This window comes from Engraulis encrasicolus, chromosome 7 (genome assembly GCF_034702125.1).
Source record: "Engraulis encrasicolus isolate BLACKSEA-1 chromosome 7, IST_EnEncr_1.0, whole genome shotgun sequence".
NCBI classification, from domain to species: domain Eukaryota; kingdom Metazoa; phylum Chordata; class Actinopteri; order Clupeiformes; family Engraulidae; genus Engraulis; species Engraulis encrasicolus.
The window spans coordinates 20848123-20859749 of record NC_085863.1 but is presented as its reverse complement, the minus strand read 5'-3'; the positions used below and the strand labels follow the sequence as shown (position 1 = coordinate 20859749).

Here is an 11627-nt window from a genome sequence, read left to right as displayed (position 1 = left end):
TATAGGCTATAACTAGTGTCCATGTGTCTGTCAGAGAGAAAGGAAGACAAGGATAAAGATCAGGAAAAAAGAGAGCAAGCACAGGAATTTTGATGCTCTGCTCATTTAGCCTTTTGGTTCCTATTGTATGTTGTCCTCTTTTTTTGTCACTGTGGCCAAATCATCCACCTCTTTCTCCATTGATGTGACCCGGGGCTACTGTTTAGCTAATCCCCTGCTGTGTTCTCTCTTGTGGCCTGTTTTGGTTGTCGTGGCCAGAGGCGTGCGGCTGCACCCAGGGCTTGGTATAGCCACAGCTAGCCTTTGTGTATCCAATGAAAACAGTTGCCTGGGCGGGACAACCCTGACTTACGCCATCTGGTTGCATTTCGGCAAACTACACGCAAGGGCGTTCCAGTTTCCTCACACAACTATCTGAGGCCTGTGAAAATCAGAATAATTTATAAATGAGTGAGCCAATCAGAATCGCAGAGTGGGATTTTCCATTGATGGGCGGTGTCACAGGTCGGGTGCAATATCAGTGGCTGAACTGACACTTCAGTACAGATGAGGACAGGTTGTTAATCCAATCACATGCAAGGATTTTTGATGAGACTAAAACGTGTCGGTTGTTGGGGGTTCATAAATGGTTTGTAGATTATGGCGAGCTCTTATCCAGATTGTTTGTTGGCTTCTTGGGTTTGGGTGCTCTTTAGTACAAGGTATAGTACTTCCAGGATCAAAAAATGAGAATGAATTCTCTGACTAAGGCACTCCAAATTAAAATGTCTTTATTAATATGACAAGTCCTACATGGACATATTACAAATATTAATATTAAAGACATTTTAATTTGGAGTGCCTTAGTCAGAGAATTCATTCTCATTTTTTGATCCTGGTTCATAAATGGTATCGCGAAGACGAAGGCGAAACATACCAGTTGGCGAGAATCAAGTTAGGACATCCCTAGCGGGTTCAGAGGAAGTTGAACATCAAATTAAGTGTCCTATCCACCTTATAGTCCACGGTTACAGCGGCAGCATCATTACTATGAAGGTAGCAGTTGCAACTACTAAATCATTTTGAAGGGCTATGGAACAGGAACTAGCAGACAGGACATGCTGTAGCAGCACAACACACGTTGAAATGGGTGGGGTCAGTGGGCGAGGTAATAAGGTGGATATACACACAACTCTGAAGAAGATGTAGTGGACATTGAAACATCAGTTAAAGTGTTTGTGGCAAAAACGTAAATGTAAAGGTGTCACTGAACCAGCACTAAAGTAACTTAGCTGACTTATTCAAGCTTTCTCTGATACTACTGAATTTCACCTATGACCTGCAGCACAAACAATTTTATGCCATGTACAGTAAACATCACAGAGGATCAATACACATTTGGCTGTGTTAAGTACAGTGTGTGAATCTAAATACAGTTGGACAACAACTCTGAAAAAGAATTCAAGAGTCTCTTCGACCACAGACTTTGACAAAGAAAGCAAGAATACTGTATGTTGAGGGAATCCGGATGAGAGTGGGAGGTCAGAAAGGAGAGTGCTGATCGTTGGACCGATGTCAGGACTTGTGTGGATCAGGCAGGTGCAACCAGGTGAGATCATCAGATCTTAGAAAGACAAAAATGTTGCAAATTAAACTGATGGTGTTGTAGGAACCTTAAGAAATTAAGTTTTCTGAACGTTTATTTACCAGTGTTGTCCAAAACATGAATTTAATGACAGATGATGAAAGACAACCAATTCAACTTTCAATTAGCTCATTAATTAATTTTCAATGTAAAACCCACTGCACCACTTACTTTGCCTCAGCCTTTGTAATAGTGTTTCCTGTAGCTAACCTCTCTGCAACCACGGAAACAGCAGGGTCAAAGTTTAGACTGGCAGCAGCCACCACTCTGTCTTCCCTGTGGAATTATGGGTAGAAAACAAATAACGTCTGTCTTAAAGGTATAGCTTTACCTTTAGGCCACAATGATAGCACATTAATAATACAGTAATTAATAAATGTTAATAAAGATTAACAAACGTTGAGAAAGATTACATTTTATTCTGTGGTTTTGTCAGATTATTATTAGCATCAAATAATAAAAGAAGTGACATTAACCAAATCAACTACATGGAAATGTACAGCATGTAAAATTAAAATAAAGCTAACAAATATTTCACAGTCACACGAAAGGTATATCAAGATTAATTGTATGAACCTACTTGATATATAAAGCAAGGAATTTCATCTCCTTAACGTTTCCTTTGACCTCCAGCTCAGTGTAACCCTCCCCAAAACCTAAACATGTAAAAAATGGTTAGACATGATTAGACACGTTTGCCATTAAAGATACAACTTTGTGTGTCTTTGTGTATGTAGCCTGTCCTTAATACATTTTGGCACACCTCAGATGGCAGGTGCATTGGAGCTTATCCATAGGTCACTGATCAGGGATTGACTATGAAAGCTCCTGCACACTGACCACTTCGCTTTATCGTTCACAACGATTCATATTAAGGTGTACGAACAAAACGTTGTGAATAAAAGTTAAAGCTCAACGTGAGGGTACTTTAACATATTTTTCCTTACCTACCCTGTCTGAATTTTGATAACAATGTTGATTTGTGATGGATTAATTGTCCATCCCCACAGTTTTCTAAACCCCATACCTGAGTATCGGATGGTCATGCCCAACAGGACGGTCCAGTAGACGGGCACAGAGTTCAACGGCACCTCCTTCTGAAGCATGTTCAGGGCAGCCACCCTTCCTGTTGAAAGAAACGTCCATGTCAATCACAAACAAGTAATGCAAATTATGTAACTGATAACGTGAAATAACTTGAAATGCCACAATTTAGTTTTGCTCTAACACAATCCTCCACAGTCATTTTGACAAGTTTCTTACAGTGCACAAGCTGATAAACGCCTGGAATGAAACTTAAGAATCCACCTTTTTTCTCTTTTCCCTTACACTAACCGTCAGTGAAGTTTTCCTCCCACGAGGGGGTGCTTTTGAGTTGTGCCTCACTTTTTGACGCCAAATGGCATACCAAAAATTGCCGTCTGGTCAAATGGCGTCAGAAATTGACGTGTCAGGATGAGATCGTGTAGTTTCGACTAAAGTGAGGTTGTAGCTGGTCAAGTCAGCTTTTATTGTCACTTTCTTCATATGCACAAGCCATACAAGGGACATGAAATTACATTTTCTCTCTATACCATCCCAAGACATAGACATACACAAGACTGTCATTTTACAGACTGACATAAAGTGCAAGACAGAACATGTTTAATTCTAAGTACAGTACAAATGAACATTTAACATTGAACATTGGTCATCATAGTTACCATGCGCCTGTGCTTGCTGCCAGTGGCCAATGTTAACCTGTTGGTCGTTGGCCATCTTCAGCGGGAAGGTTGACACATCGCCTCCGCAGAAGACGTTCGGTACGTTTGTTCTCATGTACTGGATGGGGAGAGAAGTGGAAACCAGTACAACAGTGGTTCTAGTGGCATAACAAGTTGTACAAATGTACAAGTTTTTGCCCCTTAATATTGCTAATTTTGAATAGTAAATTCACAGGAAAAGCAACATTTATTAACCATTCAAGTGACTACCAATGTATGAAATGGTAATGTCATGACAACCTATAGGTTCAAGGTTTTATGTAGTCCTTTATCCTCATGACCCCCTTGCAGTACCTCAGTGACTCCCCTAGGGGTCCCAACCCCCAGTTTGGGAACGACTGCAATAGAATATGGAATCTCCATCTTGCCTCAACTGGCAAAGGTGTCTGAATGAAAGTGGTTATAAATTAGTGAATAATAAAAGGCTACAATATACCTTGTCCACAGGAACAAATCTCTTTGCATCTAGTTTAACGTCACTCCCTTGGAGACACTCAGAGTTTGGAAGGACACCTGGGGACAAGTGATGCGTCTGTCAGATTTGACTGTAATAGCACTGTAAATAGAGTTAAAGATGCACTGTGTAATATTTTTAGTATATTATTTCCAGAATTCATGCCGCACATTCAGAAATGTTACCTCTGCCACAAATACTTAGCATCACCATGAAATTATTTTCATTTTGACTGAGGAAATTGTACTTTTCATACCTTGGTCATACTAGTAAATATTAGTTCATTATTTAGTAAATATTAATGAAAAGATCAAATATGGCAGTAGATAGCACAGTTTCAATGAGCAGCATAGTTGCGATACCTACTCTGGCCACCATCCTACACAGTGCACCTTTAAAGAGATAAAAAGGGCACAAAGCACAGCACCACACATGACATCATACCAATGACACCATACATACCAATGCCCACTATAACAACATCTGCAGGAATGATTGTGCCACTTTTCAGGACTATATCCTTCACCTGGAGGACAAACAGATAGATGCACTTTTGATGAAATAATTGACAGTGTTGACTTTTTTTTTTTTTTTACAGAATTTACTCTTGTAATAAACCTTACGTCTTATAAAATGTTTAGATTCTCTTTGATGACGCCAAGGATATTTGTAACGGTATGTTTGCATCACAGGTTGGCTTCCACAAAAATTCTAATTTAAATTCAATTAAAGGTTTAAAGGTTTAAATTTTAGCTTGTGTATCTTGAAAATATCAAAGCACTATGCAGAAAACATCAATAAAACAAAACAAGAACAAAAGAGCCAAACAATCATGTCTGTGTCTGTTTGCTGTCCAACCGTACAATGTTTTCATGCCAAGATGCCTGAAAGGTTTAACAGTTGTTAATTGGTATTGGTGCGAAATACTCTTCATATTATTTACCTTCTTGTCTTCTCCTCTGATTTCTTTCACAAAGTCATTCATGTAAAATTTCACACCCTTCTCTTCCAGTAGCTATGGGGGAACAATGAAAAACAACAAAAAAGTAATTATTTGGTTTTGTTCAAACTGTACATGTATTAGATATTTTTGCAAATGCATACTCTTGTTTACCCATAAACAGATTTTCAGCCTCCTAAAACGGACTTGAACAACTGAGCTTGAAGTGGAGATGTCTAAAACGTAGGTTCCACAATGGTGGAATTCCCCTCCATATGCAATAACACAGTATGTAAATGAGATCTAAATAGGTAAATGGGTGAAAAAATATCCTGATACATGCCATCAAGGCCATTGGACTCTGTAATGCAGTTTTCCTTAGAGATCACTAACCGTCATGGTAAACTTCCCAATCTCAGGCCCAAAGGTCTTGTGGTAGGGCATCTCGCTGCTGCCGATGACAGTGATGCTCGATGCTCTGTCAATCATGTAGGCTGCAATCTCCATGCCTTTGCAAACACAACATACATGATTCACTACTACTGCTATACTCGACATGATTCACTACTACAGCTGTACATGATTATTTTGTAGGTTTAGCAAATCCCAAAAGAACATGGACATTCTATAACGTATATACCAAACTACATTTTAGAATCAATCAATTGCTGTCATAAAGATCTGTGCAGAGAAATTCAGCAGACCTCTTGTATGTCAGCTTCACAGCAAATATGTTTACAATCCAAGATGTGTGCCTCAATAAAAGGCACATAAAACTATGTAGAATTGCGTACCAACAAACGATGTACCCACTAGGACTATCCTGCGTTTAAAGCAGGCATAGTGTACGCGCTGGGCATCGGCGGGTACCTCCAGCATCATCACATCCTCCAGGTCTGCTCCGGGGATGTCCAGGGGCTTGGCCCTAATAAACACCACACGGTAACACTTCACAATAACCTTCCGCATAAATGGTTAACTAATGGTTAGCTAATAGTTTGTTGTGCATCTATAATACTACTATAAACATTGATATATCATTATTAAGTCAATTGTATAACACTTACTAAACATTTGCTGATGACAATAATCATCAACGATTATGGAAAAAATTATAATCATGATTATTTAGATCAAAATCACGATCACATTTATTAATCACGAATATGCAGCAGAGCTTGTGCCCCTTACCCGCCAATTTCCGGGGCGACATAATAATACCTTACCATTAGTTAACATTAGTTAACCATGTAGCAGAAAGTTATTCTGAAGTGTTACCCCACCAGTCCAGCACAGGCATGCACACAGTCTTGCATCAATACACCGCAACTTTTTACTTCATAGTCACTAGCTTGAGAACACCTCCAACCTTACAGCAATAACAATAACATCAAGACTTGTTCAGGTAAATGGTAGAACACAATGAAGATTTTTTAAAAGCTTCCTACTGAATTCTTGCTGAACTATTGCCCTCAATTGCACAATGTACAGATGTAAAAGCTTTACTTCAATTTCCATTGATTATAACGGATCTTCCTTTCATCTATATGGTGAGAAAGTTATTTGCCGTAAAACCGCTGCATGGCATGCTTTTGCATTGTAATCCAGGTGCCCATTAATTCAGAGTAGTAGTAGTAGAGTAGATTAACTTTATTGATCCCCAGGGGGAAATTCAGGTTTTTTTTTTTTGTTTTGAGTAGAGTAGAGTAACTTTATTGATCCCCAGGGGGAAATTCAGGAAATTCAGTGTGAAGAAGTATGTTATTAATTTGCTTCTTACCTACAGCCTGTCGCAATCAGAAGCTGGTCATAACACTGAGTAATGCCATCATTGAAAGTGACTGTTTGCTTTTCCGTGTTTATTGATAGGGCCTGCCAAGACAAACATAGTAAACAAGCTGTTGTTACTGTATGTTCATTCAGTAGTGTTAACAGCAACAGTATAGACCATACACTAAATATTGACACGTGACATTGGACCAAAGCTCCTACATGCAGTTGTACATTTCTAGCCTGGCTCAGTAGTTCTGCACCACTCTGCCACACTGCCATGTGTATTTTACATTTTACACGACTTAATGCACACGATGGGGCCTCACCTCTTTCTTGAGCCACATTTCTATGTCATATTCATGGTAAAACTCGAATTTCCTCAACATGATACTGCTACTTTCTGCGTTCATGACCTGTGGAAGACATAGAACACTAAATTAGGGCTGCAAAGTGATTCACTACTAACATACCCAGTTGAAAGTACAGGAGAACGGTAAAACCCTATTATTTAACTCAAGGGGAGGTGTAAAATAAGCTTATTTTCAAAAATGAGACAGTATCCCTTTAAAAAGGAATAAATGAACAAACTTTGCATTTCAAATCAGAATATCATCATCATCATCATCCCCCTCCTCCTCCCCCCCCTCCTCCTCCTCCTCCTCATCTTGTTCACTGTTGATAATTGCTCTCTGTTTGCACGTATGTGAATATTTTTGTAAACACATCTATTTGGGCCTTTTGGTTTACACATACTTTACATGGAGTTGTAGCTGCATACGTGTAATCAAGGCCTTAGGGTAAATGGTAATAATCATGGCTCTAAATGAACACTCTCCGACCGGCCAAATGCTTGTGAAAATTCGGTTTGGCTGGTAGAAGACAAAACCTACTAGCCACTTCGACTGGTGTATGTCTGGTATTTGTCTAATAATGAAAAAACTTCATTTATAGCCATGGAAGGAAAGTCATACATACCTTGCTGAGGCGCGTCTTGTCGTAGGGCATGAGGTCATCTCTCGTCACCATGATGATGCGGCCCTCGTACTTCTCCTGCCGCAGCGTCTCCGCACAGATCAAGGAGGCTGACCCTACACTTCCATACACAAGCCAGGTGAACCAATAAGGATTCATTCATATTATTGTATTCTATATCAACAGATCAAGGAGGCTGGCCGTACACTTCCTTACACAAACCAGGCCAGTCAAGCCAGGTGAACCAATAGGGATACACTGTATAGAACTTTTCCAAAGACAATTCATCCATTGAAAATCCAATCATTGTAGCCCCTTAATGCACGCCGTACCTCCAGTGGCACGCTGTAATAGCCATTGAAATGTAAGTACCATAGCACTACAATACTATGACACAACACAGGCCCTTTAGTAATGCACCACGACTTGGTCATTACCATACTGGTAACAACAAATGTATAAAGCCGTGTCGTAAGGGGTTGAGTTAATGATTTAAAATAAAATAAGCAGTAAGGTACTTTGTCTCGAAAACATGTCCTGTATGTGAATAGTATGCACTTCCTGCTCTACATCACATTACATTACAGTACACTTGGCTTACGCTTTTATTCAAAGCGACTTACAGTTGTTTTAAGTACCGGGTATTGGTTACAGGCCCTGGAGTAGTGTGGGGGTTAGGTGCCTTGCTCAAGGGCACCTCAGCCATTGAGTGAGGTAGGGAGTGGAGGGGTGGAATTCGAATCTTCAACCCTCTGATCTATATCCCATTTCCTTAACCATTATGCCACAGCTGCCCTGTGACAAGAGTGTATACACAAGAAGCGGCAGCCACACAGATTCCATTCTCACCTCCGCCCAGTAACACGATGGTGTGGGAGTTCCCTGGAGTTCGTCCACACATCTTCTTCATACGTTTGTTCTGTTTCAGAAACTAAACAAAACATTTTCATGCATGTGTGTTCTGATTCATCGCATTACACACATTTAGGACCATTAATACTGAATTATTATTGTAATAATTGTCTGTGTTTAATTTTATAATTGCACTCTATACATTCTTAATAGTCTGTTATACAAAATAAATGGGCCTTTTATACTGGAATTGAATTGCAGTTAAAACATAAGATCAGATCACAGGAGATCACAATAAACTAGCAGAATTACCTTTTTGTTGATTGACACATAAACCTTACTATCTTCTATTTTAACCTGAAAGAATGAAGCAAAAAATGGGTAAAGTAATTAAAAGTTTGTTAGTTATTTCATTAGTCAAACATGTCCAAGTCATGTTATAGGGTCATGCCATGATATAGGACAGTGTTTCCCAACCTTTTTTTGTATCGTGTACCCCCTAAGCCTTTTCATTGTGCCATGAGTACCCCCTAACTCGTGTTTTACATCCCTTTTTCTATTGCAGTGTGACTATGCTCCATGCATTTGTTAAAATTACATTTTTCCAAGTACCCCCTGCAGTGTGCTCGCGTACCCCTCGTGGTACACGTACCCCTGGTTGGGAAACACTGATATAGGACATGATATAGGAAGAGACCTAGCAGCTTATCTTGTCAAATGATTATCAAGACTGATTAGTTGATGATAAAAAGAGTAAGTGACCGTGCCTTGTGTTTAGGCAAGCCGTCCATTGCAGGGAACTCCTCCATGTCTCCAGTCAGGACATTAAAGCAGGAGCCGTGCCATGGGCAGCGGATCTTGTTGTCCATCAGGGCACCTGGACAGGGACACAAGTGAATGGTACACTAACTATGGCAGGCTACCTTATGTTCAAGTATGATAGTCAATGGTAGGCCTAAGTAGGCTACCGTACCTGGGTTGCATTTCTCGAAAGCATAGTTGTTAGCCAGTTAGCAACTTGGGTACTTGCCAATGGGAAATTGAATTGCAAACAACAAAGAAGCAGCTATGGTTTCGGGAAATGCACCCCTGAACAGGTATGAAAGTGAATGGTTAGGTGTTGCCCTTTCCAAAGGTGTCAAAAGTAAAAGTGAAAAAAAAAACAGTTTAGTAGGCTAACTTATCTTAGGAACCTGTGTATTTGTCTTTTGATCAGATAACTCTGCACTGGTTGGATGAAGTTTGTGGTGGGTCCTTGTTTTTGTAGTGTTTTCCAGTAACAACATCTATCTCCTTTGGTTCAATGGGGTAATGGTGTAACAGCTATGTAATGAGTGTTATACTTGTAGCATGAATTTACTTTTACTGTACTTTTACTTTTGACACATCTGTCCCCTTCCTATAGGGGCAGCAGGCATGTAGGCCTACTCATGAATCATCCTAATGCCCTATGCTGCCCCCACATGGATACAGTCCAAAAAAGACACAAATGCCGCCTGTAGTCCCTTTAGTTGTGACCGTGTAACTTCCCGTACCTTTGCTGAGCGGGCCGCCATAATGGGTGCACTGGTTTCCCAGAGCGTGGTACACCCCGTCACATTTCGCCAGCAGGACGTTATGATGTCCCACCTCCACCTCCATCATCCTGCAGGAAAGCAATCTGATTGGCCATCTCCATACCACATCATTTCTTTTACATAAATATCATCTCATTTTTTTAAAAAAGGTCAGAAATGCAATGAGGCCAGTTATTTTCATGTCTGTTCTGTTGATCATCTCAATGGTGAGACAAACCAAAAGAAACCTAAACAAAACAGTAAAATGGTTGCACAGAAGTTTGTATAGGTTGTCTGACCATTGAGGTGATTACCAGAACATACATTATTATAAATAACTTACTTTGTTGAATAACTGAACTGTTTTGTCTGATTAGTGATGTATGGGACATCTCCTAAGATGAGGTGTGTGGGAAAAAATCACAGGCTTAACCATCTCAATGGCGTAATTTCTGTTCTGTCCTCTGTTCTGACAATGCTTTCTTGTCTGAGTGAGAGCCACTTTCTTTCTGTCTGTCTGCCTGGCCATTCACACACACACACACACACACACACACACACACACACACACACACACACACACACACACACACACACACACACACACACTGCATTAGGTGCCTTGCTGAAGGAGACTTCATCCATGAACGACAGCATAGAGAGGCCACCAGAGGTGTATACAGTCGTAGACATACCGGTACTTAAAGTGTGGCTACCTCATTAGGTATAGTTGAATAACTGGTGTATATATACTATGTAAGAACATGTACATGTACAAGGGTTTCCAAACTTTACCATGACACGGCCCTCTACTGTATATACAAGTAGTTTCCAGCCAAGACTCTAGCATCCCTGCCATAGATACACGTCTGTCTATGTGTGTCTTACTGTCCATCTTGTAGAGCTGACTCCAGACACACGGCCTCTGTAACATCCTCAGGCTCATCTGGGTCAACACCTAGCTCAGGATTGGTATGGCCTGTCGAGAATCACACACACACACACACACACACACACACACACACACACACACACACACACACACACACACACACACACACACAGCATGGAACAAGCAGTGGTTTCATTAAAGGCCATAGTGCAGCATGATGCCCTTGGGTTAACACATGTTGACATTAGAACATGCGTAGGCTATCTGATGTGTCACTACATTTAACATACAGTGTGTTATTTTAATCATTTTTTTTAAATAGCCCAAGTAATAAACTAATATTTCCAGGCATGACCAAAGTAGGCCAGCACATTTCACAGCCAAAGATGTCTATTACTAAAAATTCAAAATGGTGGACAAGAATAAGATCCACCTTTTCATGTGTGAAAAGTTAAACATGCCAGTCATAATGAATACTTAGACATTCATGGAGGTGGTAAATATTCATGAGAAAGACATCATTTGTGAATGGACAGCAGCATAAATTCTGGAAATAAACTAAGAAAATACACACTCCACCTTTAACAATTTCCTTTTCACATGAGCAGTTTTAAAAGTCGCTTATCACATAACCAACCATCAAAGCCAAACCATCATTTTAAAACAATGTGTAATGATGACTGTTTTTTAGATACATAAAACTAACAAAGCAGGATGATTAAATGAATTGAGATTAAAGAACAAAGGTAGATACTTACTCGAGTGACCACAGTACATTTTCAATGCCAAAACAATATGAGG

The 11627-nt window shown here is 40.0% G+C and overlaps 1 protein-coding gene across 1 annotated transcript; it reads right to left on the bottom strand.

Annotated features, from left to right (window-relative positions):
* Positions 1 to 1410: 1410 nt before the first annotated feature.
* Positions 1411 to 10023, bottom strand: aifm5 (apoptosis inducing factor mitochondria associated 5). Its single transcript, XM_063202405.1, has 17 exons — positions 9914 to 10023; positions 9146 to 9255; positions 8691 to 8735; positions 8376 to 8457; positions 7530 to 7642; positions 6881 to 6967; positions 6562 to 6653; positions 5576 to 5706; positions 5175 to 5290; positions 4785 to 4856; positions 4304 to 4367; positions 3824 to 3900; positions 3328 to 3445; positions 2652 to 2750; positions 2205 to 2280; positions 1796 to 1900; positions 1411 to 1603 (listed from the first exon to the last, which is right to left on the bottom strand). Exons 1-17 carry the CDS (start codon positions 10020 to 10022, stop codon positions 1555 to 1557), a joined length of 1545 nt encoding a protein of 514 aa, XP_063058475.1. The 5' UTR covers position 10023; the 3' UTR covers positions 1411 to 1554.
* Positions 10024 to 11627: the final 1604 nt, after the last annotated feature.